Consider the following 22,938-nt stretch of genomic DNA (forward strand, 5'->3'; position numbering starts at 1 on the left):
AAAGAATTCCACAAAGGAAAAACAAAAAACAAAATCCTAATAGCCAATTTGACTATGTAAAAGCTGTCAAAATTGACTTTTAAGTAAAATGAGACTTATCCACATAGTTTCTCCCTAGATACACTGACAGTAACTAACACTGTTCTATGGAACTTATTTCTCTACATGCACTTTATCGTTCAATCTACTGCTGTGATAAAGTATCAAGTAGGGATGAACAGTAACATATAGTACGTTGATAAAGATTCTCACAAGGACAATCTAAAACGCATGCAATGTTTTAGGCATAATACTGTATTCCTAGGTCAGTAGTCTCTCCCTAGATATAGTAAAGCTGCCCCCTTGCACGGAATATTCTTCCTCAAAAACGGCATGAGTTTTCACTTTCCTTTCTTCACGTTTTCTCTGAGTTACACCCATACCTGCTTACAAAATGTCAGCCCACCTCACCCTCTTTCAGTTTCTGCTATTTTGTCAACAGCACTCACCTATTAACTTACATTACTATTTACTGTATGTTTGCTCCTTTCCTAGACTTAGACTGCTAAAAGACAAAAGACAGACCTCAATTATCTTATGAGTTCAGAAGCTTAGCTGATCCCTTATTAAGTCAATCTCATTGGGTTGGTTTTTTGTTTAGTTTTGTTTTTTCCTCTCTAGTCCTACCACTGCTAGCTATGAGCCATCTTTTCAAATCTCATGTTCTAGTTTCAAAGTTCCTGATATTCTTCTCCATTCTTATCTTGGTAACATATTATACACTGGCTACAGCACAGTGTAGAAGCTATATGTCACTAACACCCTCTGTCCCTAATGGTGACTATTCACTCTTCTGCTTACACCTCCCTGGTACCCAACCAAGCATGATCACTCTCATTTGTTTGCTAAGTCTCCTCCCCTTTCTGTCCAGATGATTCTGTGACTTCTGGGCACCTATATTGTTTGTTGCTTGACTGGGCTTCCATGTGATGCCCAACTAATTCCAGCTCATGGGCACCCCACCACAAAGCTAATGTCAAGAGTTCCTCATTTTTCTTCAGAAGTAGATATTATTCTGAGATATGTTCCAACTGCCCCCCCCATAAATGACATTTGTGTCTGTTTGATAAGATATAAACAAAAATTTTAAATGTGACTTTAATGATTACTATTTGTTAATACAAAAAGGAGTTTAAGAGTAGTAGGCTAGGGCCCAGGGGTCCCGCTCAAATTAAGGCACCAGCCAAGGACAATACAGGCGGTAAACTTTAAACACCTACCTAGATCTAGCCAATGGTAAGAACAGTCTCCACAGTTGAGTGGAGAGTGGGATATGACTTTCTCACGTACTCTGGTGCCTCACATTTGACCATGTCCCTTGGAGGGGGAGACCTGGTGGCACTCAGAGGAAGGACAGCAGGTAGCCAAGAAGAGACTTGATACCCTATGAGCATATACAGGGGGAGGTAATCTTCCTCAGTCACAGTCATAGGGGAGGGGAATAAGGGGAAAATGGGAGGGAGGGAAGAATGGGAGGATACAAGGGATGAGATTAACCATTGAGATGTAACAAGAATAAATTAATAATAAAAAAAAAAAAACTGGGAAAAAAAAGAGTAGTAGGCTAGTGGGCTATTTGAATATGAAGAATGTTCTACTTTGGCATGTCTTGAAAAATTATTAAAGAGGATATACTGTTTATATTAGCACTCAACATTGAATCAAAATATGTAATTTTTAATGAAAAAAAAAAAAAAAAAGCTAATTTTTGAGCCAGGTGTGGTGGCGCACGCCTTTAATCCCAGCACTTGGGAGGCAGAGGCAGGTGGATCGCTGTGAGTTCGAGGCCAGCCTGGTCTACAAAGTGAGTCCAGGATGGCCAAGGCTACACAGAGAAACCCTGTCTCGAAAAACCAAAAAACAAACAAACAAACAAAAACCCCTAATTTTTTAGTTTATATTATAAATATACATATTATTAAAACTTCTCAAATAATAATGTGATTCCCTATGAAGTAGTATTACTGTCATTTTAGAATTTCTTCTACATCATTAGTTTGTATCTTTATTTTGCTTAAATTTACTTTGTGGAAAAAACTGCTCTCAATCATTACTTAAGAAACAACTATTTCCTCAGTAAGAAGCTAGAAAAGGCACAGAACCAGGGGGACTGCTGCTTCTGCTGCTCCTCCTGTATGGCTGCCCACACACAACAGAGCAAAATTGTGCAACTGCAGCATGATGAAGGCACTTTACAGGGACCCCAAAGTCCTCATCAATTTAAATGAAAAGTAGCGCAAAGCAGTTCCGCTGAAATCAGGAACAAGACCAGGCTGTGCACCCTTTCCATATCTATTCAATACAGTACTTGAACTGCCAGCTAGAGCAGTAAGATCTCTGAAGGAGACCAAGCAGTTAGAAACAGGAAGGGGAAAAGTCAAAGTATCCTTATTTGCAGGTGATGTAACAGCATACACAAATGGCCCTAAAAATCCCACCAGGGGACTCCTACAGCTGATAAACACTTGTAACAAGTAGCTGGTTACAAAACTGACTTACAAAAACCAGTAGCCCTCCTATATACAAATGACAATCAGGGAAACAACACCTTTCACAACAGCCTCAAATAATATAAAATATCTTGGGGATAATTTTGGCCAAGCAAAGGAAAAGATTTGTATGATAAAAACTTTAAGATATTGAAAAAAGAAATTGAAGAAGACATCAGAATTTGGGAAGGTCTCCCATGCTCAGGAATGAGTAGAACTAATACAGTGAAGATAGCCAGCCTACCAAAATCATCTACAGATTCAACTCAGTCCCCATGAAAATTCCAACACAATTCTTGAAAGGACAATTTTCAGCTCATATGGAAAAACACACACACACACACACACACACACACACACACACACACACACACACGATAGAATAATCTTGAATAATAAAAGAACTGCTGGAGGTATCAGCACTCCCAACCTCCAACTGTACTACATAATTATAGTAATGGAAATACCATGGTATTGGCACAAAAACAGAAACATCAGTCAATGGAATCTAACTGAAGGGCCAGGTAAATCTATACACCTACGGACAGCTGTGAAAACAACAAAGAAACAATAAAAACCTACATGTAGAAGAATCCAAATAGGATCCATATTTATTACCCTGCCCAAAACTCAATTCCAAATGGGTCAAGGACCTCAACACTGACTGCACTTAAAGAGGACCTGGGTTCAATTCCTATCACCCATGTGGCAGCTTACAAGTGTAAGCTTACAGTTTAATATATAAATTATTTTTTAAAAAGGACATCATGAAACTGAAAAGCTTTTCAGTTCGTAAGGCAAAGGACATTGTCAATCAGACAAAGAGGCAGCCTACAGAATTGGAAAAGACTTCTACCAACTATATATAGAGAGAGGGCTAATAACCAAAATACATAAAGAACTTAAAAACCAGACATCAAGAAAACAAATAACATAAAAACAACAAAAACAAAAACAAAACAAACAAAAAAAAGGGGTACAGATCTAATAGAATTTTCAAAACAAGAAACTTAAGTGGCTGAGAAGCACTTAAAGAAATGTTCAACATACTTAGTCATCAAGGGAATGCAAATCAAAACTACTCTGAGATTTCATCTTACACCAAACATAATGGCCATATCAATAAAACAAAAGACAGCTCACACTGGAGAAGATGTGGAATAAGGGGAACACGCCTCCATTGCCTGTGGAAGTGCAAACTTGTTCAGCCACTACAGAAATCAGTGTGGCTCAACCATGTTGATTGCTGCTCTAGTTACAATAGCCAGAAATTATAAACAACCTAGATATGCAGTAATAAAAGAATAGATAAAGAAAGGGGTATATTTACACAAGGAAATATTACTCAGCTATTAAAAAAATGAAACCATGGGCTGGAGAGATGGCTCAGAGTTAAGAGCACTGGCTGCTCTTCCAAAAGCCCTGAGTTCAATTTCCAGCAACCATCTATAATAATCACAACCATATATAATAAATAACATCTGGTGCCCTCTACTGGCATGTAGGCAAACATGCAGGCAAAATACTGTATAAACAATAATCTTAAAAAAAAAAAGGAAAAAAAGAAATCGTGAAATTCACAAGTAAATAGAAAGAACAAGAAAAAGAAAACCACCCTGAGTGAGATATATTCCAGACCCCAAAAGACAAATATGGTATGTATTTCCTTATATGTGGGTATTAGCTGTTAAGTCAATGACAACCAAGTTACAATTCATAGAACCACAGAGGTTAGGTGTGGAGTAAGGGACTTGGGGTGGGGACAGGTAAATCTTGTTAGGAAAGGGAAATGAAATAGTTCTGGAACGATGGGGTGGTCGGAACTGGGGGATCAAGTTGGGAGTGGGAGTGCATTTCTTGTGTTTTTTCCTTTGGTTTATTTTCTTGTTTGGTTGTTGGTCCTATTCCAATTTGTTTATTTTTACTTATTGTATTTTTATTATTACTCATTCAATGCCTGTTTTCTAGCAAGAGACAGAAAGGGTGTAGATCTGGATAGGAAGGAAAGTAGGGGACAAGTGAGAGGAGGAGGGGAAATCATAATCAGAGTATATTGTGTGAGGAAAAAAAAGTATGTAGTTAACACCCAGTCAAATTAGTGTTTTAAACTATTTTAGTTACAAACATTCAAATACTGCCTTTGCCACTTAACTAGGTAAGTTGATTTTTTAAAAGGATTTATCTATTTATTATTATGTATACATATATACAGCATTCTGCCTGCATGTACACCCGCAAGCCAGAAGAGGGCATCCAATCATATTATAGATGGTTGTGAGCCACCATGAGGTTGCTGGGAATTGAACTCAGAACCTCTGGAAGAGCAGCCAGTGCTTTTAACTGTTGAGCCATCTCTCCAGCCCCAGTAAGTTGATTTTATGTAGTACTCATCATATACAATTTTTAGGATTAAATGAGAGGCATATAAATTGTTAGTGCTTAGCATACACATACTTTGTAAGTGATAGTTATTTTTGCTATGAGAAAACCTTCCATTTATAGTTCTGCAAACACAAGATTCATAAATCATTACAATGCCGGGCATGGTGGCGCACGCCTTTAATCCCAGCACTCGGGAGGCAGAGGCAGGTGGATCGCTGTGAGTTCGAGGCCAGCCTGGTCTACAAAGCAAGTCCAGGACAGCCAAGGCTCCACAGAGAAACCCTGTCTCGAAAAACAACAACAACAACAACAACAAAAAACCCAACAAATAAGTCATTACATTCTTCTATGTTATAGTAAGTAGAATCACTGACTGTCTCCTTGGTGAGTATTTAGAGAATGTCTATGCAACTAATTCTGTGCCTACAAAAGTGATGCTGATTAACTGCTACAGGGTAAGTCGTAAGTACACAGCACTCAGGCATTTGCACAGAACTACTAATATGGCCCTATTTGAGTATGTTCTATGCTTCTTCCTGGGAATAAATGCTTTTCTCTTGTTTTTTTGGATAATCAATTATTTAAGTTCCAAATTTTGATTAAAACATTTCCTCTGTGGGGCTGGAGAGATGGCTCAGTGGTGAAGAGCACTGCTTGTTCTTCCAAAGGTCCTGAGTTCAAGTCCCAGCAACCACATGGTGGCTCACAACCATCTATAATAAGATCTGGTATCCTCTTCTGGCATGCAGGGGTACATGCAGTCAAAACACTGTATACATAATAAATAAATAAATATTTTAAAAATTTTCCTCTGTGAAGTCATTGCTGAAGGTTTCTCCAACTAAAATTACTACCTGTAATTTTTTAACAGATGAGAATATGTACTCTGAAGCAGTGACCAAGTCATAGTAACCAATGTTATTATAAGGCCTAGCATTGCAATGGGGGTTTATTTAATTCGTGCTGAACAGGTTTTTTGTTTTTGTTTTTTTAAGTTTAGAAATTATTTGTATATTTCTTTTGCTGTCTTAATTTTTTTCAGACTTAATATTTACTTTATGTCAGACATTCTAGGAACTTTCACAAATGTGTGATTTGTTTATGTAAGTAGATTGTGAGTGTATAACTGGTGTCCTCAGAGGTCAGAAAAAGGCACCGGGTTCTCTGGAACTGGAGAAACAGGGCTGCTGGGAAACAAACTGGGTTGGAATGTAAGAGCAGCAAGTACCCTTAACCCATATGCCATCTCTTCAGCCTCAATACCTTTTAACACTTTTCATAACAACGTATTAAGGTTCCTAAAAGGCCACAATGTGTGAACTAATACTGGTTACTCTCCTGAGAGATTTAATATCCCTAACATTAGTACTGGCAAGTGATACAGATTTGACTTTTGCCACGGAGGACACAGTTATGGTCCAAAGGTGGACAGTATGGAACCTGACTGCTGCATTTAGAGCTTTACCTTTACTTGTTATATGATCTTGGACAAGGATTTTAATTTTGCCTACATATCCCAGTTCCTGCATGTGTAGTATCTGTTAACATATTATAGCATACATAAACATGTATGTATATCTATATGTACACACACACAGCAGAGGGAAGGTTACATCCTGAATTCTCAAGACAGTAAATATAAACTGTATCACTATTAGTTTAGCCTCAATGAGACTTGTTTCTGGTTTCTGGCTGGGCATAGTGGTGCACCCCTTTAATCCCAGTGCTCGGGAGGCAGAGGCAGGCGGATCACTGTGAGTTCGAGGCCAGCCTGGTCTACAAAGCGAGTTCAGGACAGCCAAGACTACACAGAGAAGTCTTGTCTCAAAAAACCAAAATAAATAAATAAATAATAAATTAATGAAAAAGAAAAAAAAAGACTTGTTTCTGAAATGCTAATTAGTCATCTATAGTCATTTAGCAACTAAGAATTTGATAATTATTAACTTAAACATTTAGTAAAGAGGGTTCTCAGATCAATACTGTTCATTCGTTCCCTCCTTTTCTTTTCCTTCCTTCCTTTCTTTCTTAAAACAGGGTCTCAAGCAGTCCAAGTTGGCCTCCAACTCACTTGTAGGCAAGAATAACCTTGAATTCTTGATCATCTTGCCTCCATCTCTCCAACGGGGCATTATAAGCACTTAAAAGTGTTACTAAGCACAGTCATTAAATGCTTTATATACGTCCCAAACAAACATGGAATTTAAAATCTTAAATATGTTTTTAAACTTTGGTACATAAAAGCAAAATTTAACTAATACAGGTTAGTAAGTATGCTACTTAAGTATTAAACAGAAAGAAGAAAGTAATTTGGTTTTTTTGTTTGTTTGTTTTTGTTTTCAGGCATAAATTAGTGAACAAAAGCTTCTCTATAAAGAAAAAGTACCTAAATGAAAAACATGTGTATGTTACCAAGGTGCATGTACTTTATCTTGCAATCTTCAAGAAGAGACTATAATGGCAGTGAACCGGTTTAATTTTAAGAGAAATACTATATTAGCAATCACTGAAAACAGCAGTAAGTTGGGCTTACAGTCCAGGGCAAAGCTACTAAAAAGCAAAGGAAACAGAATTAACCACCATCATCCATGTAAAAAACTTGGAAAAAAAAAATCTGACTATTTCTACACAGAACTTGCCCACTGTAGACATGGTTATGCTTTTTTTCTCTTGATTCTTTCATTCAGTAGCTTGGGTGAATACACAAGAGTAAAAGACCAAAGCTATAAAATGCACACAATTGAAAATATAGTAAGATAGATGGCTAGAGAGATGACTCTGCAGCTGAGAGCACTAGCTGCTCTTCCAGAGGCCCTGAGTTCAATTCCCAGTGACCACACGGTGGCTCGCAACCATCTGTAATGGGATTTGATGTTCTCTTCTGGTATTCATGAAGAAAGAGCACTCATGTGCATAAAATACATAAATAAATAAGTTTTTTTAAAATACAGTAAGTCTAAGAACAAGCATCTGCATGCTGATAAAATCCAGGTTACATATAAAAGCTCATTACAGTTAGTAACAACAACAGTTAAAAGGCTTCAGCCCTATGGGAAAAGTTGGCATTATTGATTGTTATCCTGACCAAGAAACACTACCTGTTGCAGTAGTCAACCACAGACTCCCTGTTGGTAAATAAAGCTTCCTCTCCTTTCTTGGCCTTTGCCCACTTTGAGTCCAAGAGGCAATCCACTGCTTTTGAAGCTACAGAAGAAATTTGTTATGTAAAATTTAGTACATGTGAACTTACGTCTAATGAAATCATGTTATCAATGTCAACATTCTGACAACAGAAATAAAGACAGGATAGAGTATCAAGTCTAATGACTATCATTAACGTTCTTTACAATGCCAACCTGTGAGATACACTGATAAACATCTTGACAGCAATGTTGGCAAGTAAATATCACTCAAAGCAAAATAAACTAATGGGGAAATATTTATAACAAAAAAATCCTCTCAAAATTATTTGTATGGAACCATCAATCACTGAATAATCACAATAAAAAATAACCCAAACACTTCCTACTTCCCTCAATGGTAGTGAAAATTCAGAACAATCATGGAATAATCTACTGCTGTATTAGCAAATAAATACATTAGATTTAGAGATTAGCATGCCGATTTTTCTAAACTTTTAGTGAGTAGCAAAATCATTAATATCATAAAAAGAAGAAATTTCTTCTGTATATAGACGTTCAAGTTTAGTTGGGTTTTTTGTTTTTTCTGAGACAGGGTTTCTCTGTGTAGCCTTGGCTGTCCTGGACTCGCTTTGTAGACCAGGCTGGCCTCAAACTCACAGAGATTCACCTGCCTCTGCCTCCCAAGTGCTGGGATTAAAGGCGTGCGCCACCATGCCCAGCATTCAAATTTAGTTATTGAGACAAAAAATACAACCATCACTTATAAGCGGTTGGGGACTATATCATAGATGGTATCAGCTTTCATGAGGTTGAATGGATAATATGCGAACAATGTTCCTAATTAGCTCCATGTAATCATACTATCTGAACAAAAGGTAGTATTTTATAGCAAACACTGAAAATAAGTCTTGTTTTTGAAATGTCCAATAAAACCAATTATAAAGCATTTATCCTTTTTTTTCAACCATAAAAGGAAGATTAGGATAATCAACTGCCATATACCCATCACCCAGATTCAGTAACCACACACGGAAGCTCTTCATAACTTGTATGCATCCAAGTGTAGGTAACTTCATAGGACTTGTACAGAAATAAGGCTAGGGTCGTAGTCATACCAATAAAATAATCAACTCGATGACCCATCATATTGGTGGATTTTGTTGGACAATTGAATCGAAGATACTTGGCTACAGCCTTCTCTTCTTTAGATGGTTCACCAACTTCCTGCAACAAAGAAATGCTAATTTAGTGTGGTTACGTATGAGAAATTCAAGCACTGAAGCGTAATTTGTACATCTATTCTCTAAATCTTTTCAAGTGTTATATTGGGCTTGCTTCTTTCAGAGCTTCCTTGGAGCAAACCTGATAATGCATATGAAAGACAAAATGGACACACGTAATACTTTATAAATACAAACCCACAGGGCCAAAGGCTGTCCTACATGTTGGCCTAAACTACAGAGTATTATTAAGCTGTTTTTCCAGCATATTAACTATTTTGTATAGCATTCCTTCAATTTTTATGGCTTCTTTTAATATTCACCAAGCAATAACTTAAAAGATAAGATGTTGCCAATAATGACTGCCTAAATGTCAAAGCCAGTAGAAACAGGTGTCATAAAGAAATGTAATAACCATAGTCAAACATATGGATAACAGTTTATAAAGAGTTTGTTAAAAAATCAACCAAGGGTAGCAGCTCCAAGGTAGTAACCGTAAGAACTGAGATGCTGGTGACTGCACTTAGTCTTTTCCTTTTTCTGAAGGATCACAGACGCTGTCTGGGACTCTCCCCAGTGGGGCTGTGGAAAGGGTTATTCCTGCTAATGGTAGTGCAGTAGCGAGAGCTGCTCTGGGAAAACTGCTCTATCCTTTCATGTGTGTTTCCTTCTCTACTTATTGCTCCCCACCTCCTTTTTCTTTCTTTCTTTTCTTTTCTTTTCTTTTTTTTTTTTTTTTTGTAGACAGGGTTTCTCAGTGTAGCCTTGGCTGTCCTGGACTCGCTTCGCAGTCCAGGCTGGCCTGGAACTCAAAGCCATCTGCCTGCCTCTGCTTCTCGAGTGCTGGGATTAAAGGCGTGCACCACCACGCCCGGCTCCCTTTTTTAAAATGACAAACTTGGCTACACAGCCATAATTAATTGTAGTAATAAAAATTAAAAGTCCAGCAGGGCATGGTAGTGCACACCTTTAATCCCAGATTCAGGATGCAGAGGCAGGCAATCTCTGGGAGTTTGAGACCAATTTTATTTTATTTTATTTTAATTTTTTATTATTGATTTATTCTTGTTACATCTCAATGGTTATCCCATCCCTTGTATCCTCCCATTCTTCCCTCCCTCCCCTTTTCCCCTTATTCCCCTCCCCTATGACTGTTCCTGGGGGGATCACTTCCCCCTGTATATGCTCATAGGGTATCAAGTCTCTTCTCGGCCAATTTTATTTTATAATAACAACATATACTAACTGCTTTTTCCTCATTCAATGTATCTGTTGTCAACTTTAAAGTTCATCTAACTGGTAACTTGCCATTGCGATGAACTTGATTTCAAAGTGAAGGAAGCCTGATTAAATAAGAAGTCTCGCTCTTTCCGCCATCTTGGCGCCTGTGCAGGCCTGCTGGGAACAGGACTTCTAAAACGACTTCTAAAACGCGACTATGTCTGGGAGGCTGTGGTGCAAAGCCATTTTTGCTGGCTACAAACGAGGTCTCTGGAACCAAAGAGAGCACACAGCTCTTCTTAAAATTGAAGGTGTTTATGCTTGGGATGAAACTGAATTCTACTTAGGCAAGAGATGTGCTTACGTGTATAAAGCAAAAAACAACACAGTGACTCCTGGAGGCAAACCGAACAAAACCAGAGTGATCTGGGGAAAAGTAACTCGGACCCATGGAAACAGTGGCATGGTTCGTGCCAAATTCCGAAGCAACCTTCCTGCGAAGGCCACAGACTGGACACAGAATCCGTGTGATGCTGTACCCTTCTCGGATTTAAACTAATGAAAAGTAAATAATAAAAGTGGATTTGTGCTCTTGTTAAAAAAAAAAAAAAAAAAGAAGCCTCAATAAATGTAAGTCATTCAATCACATACATACTTCTGAGTGCTTATCCTATCATCTTTGGACACTACTATGTGTATTGGTAAGGTAGGACACCTGCACTTTGTTACATAAATATGCTAAGCAGCAATTACTATTTTCCAAACAGGAAAAATAAATAAAAATATTTTAGAAGTACACAAAGTAGAAGTGAACAAGGGTACGGAAAAGATGTCTGATTTTGAAAGGCAAGCTCTGAGTACACTTGAATGACCAGCATAAGCAAAGAGGCTGAGAATGAACACTCAACTCTCATAGAAATCTGTTTTAATGTACTGGAATGTTAAATCTGTACAAAGAGAATAAAAATATTTTAACTTTATTCCATAAGGAGCAAAAAAGATGACTGTTTTTAATAGAACAGAAAAAAGAAAGTAACTTAAATAATATTTTTATGATTGTAGGCAAGATGAATAGGGGAAAACATGCAAAGCAGGAAAGTAGTTAGGAGACTACTGTAACAGTCAAGTAAATGTGACGTGACATTGGCCTAAGACAGGAAGGAAATGTATATATCTGAAACATTTCAAATGTAGAGTCCCAAGGATTAATGGTAAAGAGTAAATGCAATGTGGAGATACAAGCTATGTTAATCAATAAGAAGGAAGCACAAAGTTGGGTGGGCAGAGAGGTAGGACTGGCTCTGGGAGGACCTGGAGTGAATATGCTCAAAACGTTATTTTTTAAAAGGGGTAGTTTTCAATAAAAAGAAATGTGTAAGGAAGGATGGGTAAGGATTATAGAGACCATCATTTGGGTATGGTATGTCAATACTTATACAAATCTTCAATTAAACCATTTAAAGATCACAGAGAAATGTGCTAAGTTCCTAAATGCTGATCAAGGCATCACATACAAAATTTGGTAAATGTCAAGATAAAAAAACTCAAAAAAGTCAATTTTGTAACAGTAAGTCAGACACTATTAAGTATCTTCAATTTTTTTAAAATTTCACTTAATAATTAAGTTAATCAACTTTTCCCTTAACTCTTTATTTTCCTTGGTAAGGACACTACTAAACAACAACGGACAAAAAACTCCACAAAAGAGACATCTGAGTAATTTTTTCAAGAGGACACAGCATTCAGTTGTCTACTAGTCCTCTCCTAAAGTGACTGCTACTAGTTAATAACAGTGTAGTGTTGCAGTGCCTGCGGGGTTTAGTACCAGGAAGACTACTGTGAGAGTAGCACCAGGAAGGACAGCACAAGTTGGTTACACAGGAGATGCTGGGTGACTTCCGCCCTGCTGCAGCCTAAACAGGGCCTAACGTGTGGTCTTAACCTTGCTTACAAACTAGACTATAGTACACACTCTCCTATTTGTTCCCTTTTACTGTGAACAGAATGCTTGTGCTAGACTTCTAACCAGAAGTGAAAGCCTTTTGAGAGTATTTATGAATGCTTACAAAACATACAAAACCTAGCTCATCAACTCAAACGAAAAGAACTTTTTTAACTCCTTGAATTCTAACAATTGTCTTTGAATGAAGATATCAACAAGTTTAAGCTAGATTGCCTTTTCTTTGCATCAATACCAATCTGCTGGCTACTATTAATCACAACCTAAAATTACTTAACCAGGAAGTCTGGTAATATTTGTAGTCTTCTGAAGGAAGAAAGAAAGAAAGAAGCAAAGCATCCAGAGCAAGCCATGGGCTTTACTCTTACAGAATTCCAAACAATTTACAACTGAATAGAAATAAACTTATTAGTCTGTCAATAATAAGATGAATGGAAAAGGTCTTAGCTTTTGCATACAAGTACAAAAAAGTAATATAAATGTTTATAAAAATGCAAATGATAGGTTAATAGGAAATACTCTGAAAGCTAGACGGGATCTTAAATTATTTGCTTAAAGTCACACAGCTCTGTAACCTAACAGTAGTACCATCTACAATTGCTTCTGTGGTATTTCCTGTGGCAAAAGGTTTGCTATGTAACTGCAAAATTCTGTTAAGCCCGGTATTCTGGGATGAAGTAGTGGGTAGTAGGAGGAACTTTCAGACTTAGGGATTTTTGGATTCTTTTTCTTTCCTTCAGACGGTTCCAAGAAGTGAGACCTGGTTGAACAGTCTGGTTGAACAGTCCCAAATATTTTTCTTCTCTTTCCTGAAATGAGGCATACAAGCCCATGTATATGTCAGGAGTTTACTTCCAGGAAGACAGATGGGTCCAACAAAAATAACTGATGGAGGCTATACAAGTCTTAAGATAGAGAAGTCACCTGAAGATTTCAAACTGAACTAGACTCCACACACAAGCATAACACTTCATGGAATGATTCTCTGAGCAGGAGTAAGTCACACTAAATCTTTCTTAAATGAAATTTTATATTCAGAATTTGGGGAGCTAGAACAATAGCTCAGTGGTTAAGAGTACACACTGCTCTTGGAGAGGACCCAGCACTTAACGTTGGATGGCCAACCACTGTCTGTAACTATAACTACATATATGTGATATACACATGTAATATATATAAATTTGGGGTTAAAATAATTCAAAACCTATTTTTCCAGTCAATGATGATGAGGTGGAAAGAGCACTGCACTGTGAATCAGATGACTAGTCTAAATCTAACTTTATTAACTTTTTTTTTTTAAGTTTTTTTTTTTTTTTGTGGAAGATCTATTTATTTTATGTAAGGACTGTATCTGCACACACACCTACATGCCAGAAGAGAGCATCAGATCCCAGTATAGATAATTGTAAACTACCATGTGGTTGCTGGGAATTGAACTCAGGACCTCTGGAAGAGCAGCCAGTGCTCTTACCCTCTGAGCCATCTCTCCAGCCCCACTTTATTAACTTAAAAGGCAAGCCTAGTTCAAGTCAGGTGACCTCACTGGACATCAGTCTATCAGTAAAATGAGGGCAAGATCTGTAAGCTCCAAGCCTACCACTGTTTCTATATGGCTGAACATTTTGTTGGTGGTGGTGTTTTTTGTTTTTTTTAATTGCACGCATACGTGTGAATGTGTGCATGTAGAGGTCAGGCCAATTCTAGAGGTCAGTTTTCTCCTGCCACCTTGTGAAATCAAACACAACCCACCAGGCAAGTGTTTCTGCCCTCTGAGCCATCTTACCTCCTGAGACTGAACGTAGACAGAGGATTCTAAATACGTTCTATCGGGTTCTTTTCCATTTGTAAACTCTTAAGATATAAGAACTCTAAGTCAATGCTTCTACTTCCTAGTTAATCTACAAAGTCACCATATTTCCTGAAAATACATAATTGCTGTTCTTAAATCAGACAAGTATTTCACTAGTTTTGACGATGTCATTCTGGCCTAAGAGTCTTAGTTATTAAGATGTGACAACATGAAGCCAATGAACTCGTGAGCTCACTGTGAGGTTCCAGTGACCCAATCTGAGTCCAAGAAAGAATGTGATCGAGGTCCCAGATTCTAAAACTATTCTGTTCTCGAAAAGTTGGCTCCAAGACCAAAATAGAACTCTCAACTTTGTATCAAACATCCCTCCCCTTCCAAAACAGCCACTGTAATTCAAAGTCAAACAAATCTGACTTAAAAATCTTTTCTAAACAAAAACATCAAATCACAACAGGAAACTCAAAAGATAGCTTTAAAGGTCTTTGAATAGATTTTTTTTTTTTTTTTTTTTTGGTTACAATCTCTGAACTTTGTCATTACATTTGCTCTTTTTATCTCAAGTGATGCCAGTATCAGAGTTTTCGATTCTTGACAGGAATAAAAGAAGTGAGAAATTCCCTAGGATAGCTGGAAGAGGTTGAATAAATGTCTCCGTGGTTAAGTACTGCTTTCCAAAAGTCCTCAGTTGGATGCTAGCACCCACTGTCAAGGAGCCTTAACGCCAGCTCTGGGGAGCAGACACCCTTTCCCGCCTCCACAGATACCCGCACCCAAGCACACATAACTGCACGTAGAAGACACACAACCAAAAAATAAACAGTAAAAACTTGTTGGGCTATATAAAAGTAGTACTGTAAGATCTTCCACGAACATTCTATACTGCCATATAAAAACTTATTTAGAGGATGGGGAAAATTAATTTTATAATACCAAGCTGACTTTTAATCACTAGACTCTGAAAAAAACAAAAAGTAAATAGCAACATTCCATATAACTTACATCCTAATGGTTAATTTACTAGATACATGGCTATTAATTATTTTTAAACTTATTAAGGAGTACTTATCAAAAACCAATATAACCTAACCTAATTTCTTTATTCTGTGGAGGAGGGAAAGAAGGAAGTTATGCACCAAACATTTTTGTTGGTTGGTTGGTTTGTTTGTTTGGAGACAGGGTTTCTCTGTGTTGCCTTGGCTGTCCTGGACTCATCAAGCATTTTAAATAACCTTTAGTAAGTCATTAATTCACTTACTGTTTTCATACCAACTCTATAAGCCTAAAAAGTTTTCTTTTTTTTTTTTTTTAAGGTAAGCAATCCTTACAAATGAAAAAGCTTAAGTTTAAAAAACAAACAAACAGCCGGGCGTGGTGGTGCAGGCCTTTAATCCCAGCACTTGGGAGGCAGAGGCAGGCGGATCGCTGTGAGTTCGAGGCCAGCCTGGTCTACAAAGTGAGTCCAGGACAGCCAAGGCCACACAGAGAAACCTTGTCTCGAAAAACCAAAACAAACAAAACCCACCAAAACTCAAAGTCCTTGCTAATTCGCGGAGCTGAAGTACAAGCAGGCAAAAGATAACTAAGCTGTAGCTCTTGGCCAATACCCTTGCTGTAGCATGAAACCCTCTTTACCTACAGTTGTTTAACATAAACTCATAACTGAAATATGAACAGACATTTAAAATGTACATTATATCATCTTCATGAAAATATTGAAGATCAGATAAAACTGGAAAATAACGTGCATTGAAGAACAAAAACGTACAAATCTGTATTGCCGAGGGTGAGCATAGGAGTACAGGAGGTAGAAATTTAACAACTCAACACAAATTGTAATAAACTAACTACAATTTAACAACTCAATACAAATTGTAATAAACTAACTACAATTTAACAACTCAACACAAATTGTAATTAACTAACTACCCATGTTCAGCAGTAACGCGAAATCTCAAAAGCATAGGCATAGCATAATTAGAAAATTCTATAGTCTCGACACCCTAGTTTAAATAAAAGGCTTTGTGAACTTGGAACCTGCCTCTAATTTCCTTCTGTACCCTCTTCAAAATTACTTTGTAAAGCCTGCCAAATTCCAAACGAACTGAACACTGGTGTCTCTCCCGAAGTATTTAAAAAGTTTTCACCTATAACTTAAAAACGCAGTCCAAAGGGCCTGGAGGCCGATGAACAGGTAAGCCTTTCAAAACGGATATAAAGCGAACATCGCAAGTCATCCCGAGTGAGGACCACACCGACAAGAATGAGCGTTAACAACTTATGATTGACACAGTAACAACTTAGGCCGTTGGGTTTCTTCTGCGTGAGCTGCCTGAGGCGCTCGCCTCCAACCTTGAACACACAAAGAGCGCGCAGCTGGGAGCAAACTGCGGGGACTAGATGCACAGGTGACATCGTGTGGGGCGAGGGCGGCATGCTATGTAGGGCATGAGGCTGGCGAGGCTGGCACACGGGGAAGGTTTCTGGGTGCCACCGGCTCATTGCAGCACCGACCGGGCAGGATTTGTTTACATCGCGTCGCCTGGAGGAAAGCCTGCCAAGCTTCAAGTACACCGCTCGGTTAAAAGAACTACGGGGTGGGGTGGGGGTGGCAGCCGCCACTGCACATCTGGAAGGGGAGCCCGGAGGCCGGACCATCTGGAAGCACAAAGAACCGGCTGCGGCGCCCCAGGTCCCCTCCCCACCGCTCCCCCCTCCCCCAGTTACAGTGGCCTTAATTTCGGGAGCGCCATCGTCCGCGCTCCCGAGGGGAGGAGGCTGGCCTCCCCGCGCGAGCCCCCCAGCGGGCCGCCGCGGGATTCCGAGCGCCGCGCCTCCTTCCCTCCCCCCCCCCCGCTCCGCCGCCCCGCAGACCCCGCGAGCGAGCGAGCGAGCGAGCGGCCGCCAGCACCGCCCCGCCTCGGGCCCATCAAGGCGCCGCGACCCCGCGGAGACACCCTCCCGCCGCCCTCCCGCCCGCGGCCTTTCCCCTCCATCCCCCGCCCCACCTCTGCCTCCTCTTCCCAGCGCGCCCAGGGCCCCGGCCCCACGGCTCCGCCGAGCTACCTGGATCCGCTTCTTGTGTCGCCTGCGTTCCGCCATGTTGGCCGCTCCGCCCGGTTCCTTCTGACGTGGAGCGAGAAGGGAGGGGGGGGGGGGAGAAGTGGAGAGGGGTGGCGGCGGGGTAAATCTCGCGAGAGCGCGGCGGCTCGCGGCCCGTTATGTAACCCGCCGCGGGCTAGGGGCTGGCGGCGGCGGCGGCGGCGGCGGGGTTCGGGCAGTGGTTCCCCTTCGCAGGACTGGGACGAGGCGTCGGCTCCCGGGCTGACTGAACGTCGGAGTCATCGGAATGGCTTCTAAAGTACAGACTCCCCGGCCGCGCCCCTCAGAGTCACCGTCGTCGCCGGGGCGAGGCCTTGCCTGAGGAGGAGGACACCTGGACCGCGGGGGCCGCAGCCTCACCTGTGGCGCTTCCTGCCGCAGCCAGCCCCGTCGCGCCCCCTCACTTCAGTTCCGTGAAATTCCACTTAAAAAGACACGAGAAACAACCTCAGAGGCAGAGATGGAGAGACTCCTCTAATGAGTGTGAGGGGTTGCGACGCTGCATGGCCCAAAGCTTGGAATGGCTGCTCCGCGCCTCACGTGACGCCTCATAACTCATCTTTAGAATCCACAAGTCAGGAAGAGCCCAGGGAAGTTGGGATGAAGTAGACCGTAGGCCACGCATACTATGGCTGCTATTTACTATATGACTGTGGTTATTTTAGAGCCTTCTAGACCAGTGAGATTGGGTAGTAAGGGCTTAGATGCAAGTTCCAGTGACATTGTGGGAATAGCAAACCATTGTACCTGTAGGTAGTTGAGAAAATACAGATGAGGTAGAGACAATAAAGTTGAATTCTACCAATCAGGTCTGGTCTGTTAATTATTTTAATTTTTGCCATTTATTCCCATTTTGTGTATACTTGGGGTGCGTGCATGTTGAATTTATCAATTTTTCTATCCCCAAATATTCATTGTAAACATAATTTCAAAATCCTTGACGTTTTCTATTTCTTTGTTTGTTTGTTTGTTGGTTTTTCGAGACAGGGTTTCTCTGTGTAGCCTTGGCCATCTTGGACTCACTTTGTAGACCAGGCTGGCCTCGAACTCAAAGCGATCCGCCTGCCTCTGCCTCCCGAGTGCTGGGATTAAAGGCGTGCGCCACCACGCCCGGCCTGCCGGATCTTTTTATAAAGTAAAATAGCTGAAGGTCTTTAAAAAAACAAACAGCGGGGCGTGGCGGCGCACGCCTTTAATCTCAGCACTCGGGAGGCAGAGGCAGGAGGATTGCTGTGAGTTCGAGGCCAGCCTGGTCTACAAATTGAGTCCAGGATGGCCAAGATAACATAGAGAAACCCTGTCCCAAAAAACAAAACAAACAACTATGCAGTTCCACTCTCAAGGGAGAAGTAATTGTTAACAATTAACCCAAACCTTGGGACAAACTATCTTCTGTTTCTCTAGTCCTTCCTACCCAAATAATGGTTCTGTTCTGTACTGTTTTATTTGGAAAACTCTAAACTGCTCTGTTTTTTGGGACAGGGTTTTTTTATGTGTTATAGCCCTGACTGCCCTGGAGCTCAGGTCTGTAGACCAGGCTGATCTTGAACTCACAGAGATCCTCCCTTTGCCTCCTGGGTGCTAAGGTATGCACCATCACTGCTAACAGTGGACTGGTTTTGTTTGTTTGGTTTAGTTTTTTGTATAGTACAGTTAGTCTGTAAATGAAAACACTATTTTATTTAGTAGAGATTGGGGGCTTACTAAATTCAAAAGGTTAGGTTAGTACAATATGTGTTGAGGAAAGGAACTTACTTTGTGGCTCTACATTGGTCAGGGTTCTCTGGAGCACCAGATCAGTTGAATATATATTAAGAGGGGATTTTTATTATATTAGGTAATTATATTATACTGTCTGGGTTGTCGAACAATGGCTGTCTCACACTGGAGAGGATGAGAACCTTGGTAGCTGCTCTGTCGGCGAGGCTGAGTAGCTAAGCATGTAGAATTCTGGCGCTGAAGGCCTGGAGGATTCCTAGAGGTGGATTGGTAAGTGGTGAAACCTGGAAGAATCCCCTGATAGCAGTGAAGGAATGCTAAGGCAGCCGGAGCATCAATAAGGCAGATGAGCCTCCCAATGGTAGTGAAAGAAAGCAGGCAAAGTAAAAGCTTCCTTCTACCTTGTTTGTAAGGGTTGCTGTCCCGGCCTGAGGGACAAATCGAACCAGGGTTCACCTGAAAGGGGGTGCAGATTGAAAGTGGGGATAGAGATGGGAGAAAATTGAGTGAAGTCTGGAAATTTCGGATCAAGGCTCTCTTTAATGCATATGAGTAAGTCTTTATATAGCAAGGTCAACAGGAGTTATTCTAATCCCACTTTCCCTAGCCCCTGGGCAAGAATACAATCGCCTGAATAGAACTTCCTTAATCCTCTGGGTAGTTGCCTGTAAGAACTTCCCTATTTCTCTGGGTAGACAATCCAAAGATAGCCTAGAACACAAGACCTCCTTCAGCAAGGGTCAACAACTCAAAGGTCACAGCGTGCAGCCTAAGCACAGGATTTCTAACATGGCTGAATTTAGCATGGCTCCCCATAGGTTGCCCCCCAAAAAAGTACCACCAACATTTAGAGTGGGTCTTCCCATCTCAAACAACCTGATGAAGAGAATCCCTCACAGATGTGTCCAGTGGCTTGCCTTTTAGTCACCTCCAGGTTCAGCCTAGTAGAATACCAAGACCAACCACTATGAGCTCCCCCTCAAACTAAAGCTTTTTTTTTTTTTACCTTCAGAAGAGAATTAATGATTTAATTTACTGTCCTCATGTTCTCCTTGCTATTCATGCTAGACCACAATTTGGTGTTCTCTCTCTCTCTCTCTCTCTCTCTCTCTCTCTCTCTCTCTCTCTCTCTCTCTCTCTCTCCAGTTCATAATATTTCATTTCTCAAGTTCAGTATCTTCTTTCTGCTAGCATCATATTTGGCATTTTATGATACAATATATGTCTTTAATCTATTCTTCCCCCCTTTTTGTTGTTTGTTTTATAAAGATTTATTTATATATACAAGTGTTCTGTCTTCCTGTATATCTGCATGACAGAAGAGGGCATCAGATCCCATTATAGATGGTTGTGAGCCACCACGAGGTTACTAGGAATTGAACTTAGGCCCTCTAGAGGAACAACCAGTCCTCTTAACCACTTAGCCATCTCTCCAGCATCATCCCCCCCCCTTTTTTTTCTAACCAAATCTTGGTTCAAAGACGTCTTCAGGCAACAGTATGCTGTCTTTGAAAAGTGATACTTATATTTCAGTTGTAGTAGTAATAGAAAAAAAAACATTTAAAGGGTCAATTTAGATGAAACAAAGAATACAAGGATTATGTGTATAGAGAAAATTTGTGAAGGCAAAGTATAGATGATAGAAGTGTGAACACTTCATTTTACTAGGGGTCTGAAGAAAAGGCTCCTCGCCTATCTAGACCTATCTCTCTTATGAAACATCCTATGTTGCTTGCCTTTAACATTTCTTGGAGTTAGGCAGATACCTCCCAAGATGTGAGAGCCAAGGGAAATTTCACAGAGGCCCCAGATCTTTTGCCTAGTCTACTTTCCAGTCCTATGTTCTGCGAGATAAACACACTGGGTTTGTGTACCAAGATGGCATTGGAATTTCAAGCTTGTCATCCTTAATCCCAAAATCCAAAATGCTTCAAAATCTCAAATAATTTGAAAAAGAACATATCTGACTTTATGTAATGAGTTGTAGGAAAAATGCAAGCACACTAAAAATATTGTATAAAATTAATTTCTAGTTATGAGTACCAGATGTAATTGAAACTAATATAGCTCGGGTATGTACAAAGATTCAATTTTCCCATTAAAATCCAAAATTTGAGACAATTATGTTCATGAGAATTTTGGATAAGGAGCTTTTAACCTATAGAGATTTCTTCCTTATTCTTTTTGGCTTCTCTTTCCTCTTTGCATGTTCTGGAGAATCTCAGGCACCCTTTCAGATTAATGCTAACATACTACGTGAATATGCATTTTCAGCATTCTTCTGGGCGTCTGCACTGGGTATTGAACTAGAAATCTCCATTTCCCCAGCAGCACCTTTACACTTCATTACGTATCTTTAATGTTAGCTGCACTGTTTGCTCAGTCATGCTAGAAACCTCGAAAGGCGCCCAGCCATGCCTTTCTGTTCGCCACTCAGCAACCTGCTCATCGGACACCTGAGATGTTTGGAATTCTTCCCCTCCATATCATTGTCTCCATCAGGCTTTGGTTACTGGATGAACAATTACTGTGACAGCCTCCTAATTGTCCTCAATTACCCTTTCTACACACTGTGCCACCCTTTATACTCTTGATAACTACCCCCCCCCCAAATTGCCCCTTATTGTGTATAGCAATATGAATAATGGACGATATTTCCACAAATAACCTAAGAGTTTAAGTTCTAAATCTCCTCTTTGATTCGTTACTCATACAAAATAGCTCGGTGCCTGTTCATGCCGTTGATGGTGGTTGTGAAGAATTCCTCTGAGCCGGGCGTGGTGGCGCACGCCTTTAATCCCAGCACTTGGGAGGCAGAGGCAGGCGGATCACTGTGAGTTTGAGGCCAGCCTGGTCTACAAAGTGAGTCTAGGACAGCCAAGGCTACACAGAGAAACCTTGTCTCAAAAAAAAAAAAAAAAAAAAAAAAAAAAAAAGGAATTCCTCTGAGCCGTTTCTTGTCCTGACCTTGCAGTCCCATTCGTGTTTGGCTGTCATTTCTCTCTCAAATAAATAGCATTTCTTTCCTTTTAATTTTTCCCTTAAAACAAAACTATAAGAGACCTTAGTGCAAGTTTTTTTTTTAGAAGAGATTTATTCAGTGTTCGTTAAGGGGTTGCTGCTAGTGTTTTCCTAAGCACCAAGAAATATAATAGTGACTCGGGGATGACTATTCCTGGCCTCATAGAACTTATATTTTAGGAAGAAGGACAGATAAATACAGGAAGCAAGTTGTGAAGTTTCTTAAAAGCCTTACAGACAAAATTTGGAAACATGAAAGAACTGTTTGCAGGTGGAAGAAGGGTACAATGCTGTTGCAGGATATTTGGTCCCATTGTGAACCCTGGGATTGTGAACTGTAAAAGCCTGATCCTAATGGTGGTATGCCTCAGGCTTTGATCCCAGAGCTTTCTATTTACTATAAACAAGTACTTGTGGTGTAGCTCAGCCCTAGCACACACCTTTAATCCAAGAGCTCTCTGTAAACAGCATTAAATAAAGTTAGCCCCAGGTCAAAAGGCATAGCAAGCAACCAGATTGACATGAAGTGAACGTAGGAAAAAAACATAGAGAGCAAGAGGAAGTCTGGAGGACAGATAAAAAGACACACAGGAAGTAGAAAGGAGGGACACTGAGTTGAAGGAGCCGACTGGGACATGAGCTGAGTAGGAAAGGCTTTTTCCTTCTGGGATGTTGGTGGAGTAGGAAAGTCAGCTGGAGGCTTTCTCTGACTCTTGGAGCTAGCAGGTTTTCACCCCAGCATTTGGCTCCTTCATTGATAAAATCAAGTGATTGGGATTTTCTTTCTTTATAAGAGCACAGTGTAACTGAAAGGGTCCTACTGTGTCCTTGAGCA

General features: G+C 40.2%; 1 protein-coding gene and 1 pseudogene across 2 annotated transcripts in view; one reads left to right on the forward strand and one right to left on the reverse strand.

Moving 5' to 3' along the window:
- Sec62 (SEC62 homolog, preprotein translocation factor) overlaps nucleotides 1-17,413 on the reverse strand; it is a 28,229-nt gene extending 10,816 nt beyond the window's left edge. For both annotated transcript variants that reach the window (XM_051157023.1, XM_051157022.1), the window contains exons 1-3: nucleotides 17,328-17,413; nucleotides 9,169-9,277; nucleotides 8,009-8,114 (exon numbers count right to left, since the gene is read on the reverse strand). In XM_051157023.1, coding sequence (XP_051012980.1) covers nucleotides 8,009-8,114; nucleotides 9,169-9,277; nucleotides 17,328-17,363 — 251 coding nt within the window. In that variant the 5' untranslated portion in view covers nucleotides 17,364-17,413. The remainder of the gene's footprint in view (nucleotides 1-8,008; nucleotides 8,115-9,168; nucleotides 9,278-17,327) is intronic.
- On the forward strand, nucleotides 10,695-11,074 carry LOC127199143 (60S ribosomal protein L35a-like; annotated as a pseudogene).
- Nucleotides 17,414-22,938: the final 5,525 nt, after the last annotated feature.

This window comes from Acomys russatus, chromosome 15, assembly GCF_903995435.1.
Source record: "Acomys russatus chromosome 15, mAcoRus1.1, whole genome shotgun sequence".
NCBI lineage: Eukaryota > Metazoa > Chordata > Mammalia > Rodentia > Muridae > Acomys > Acomys russatus.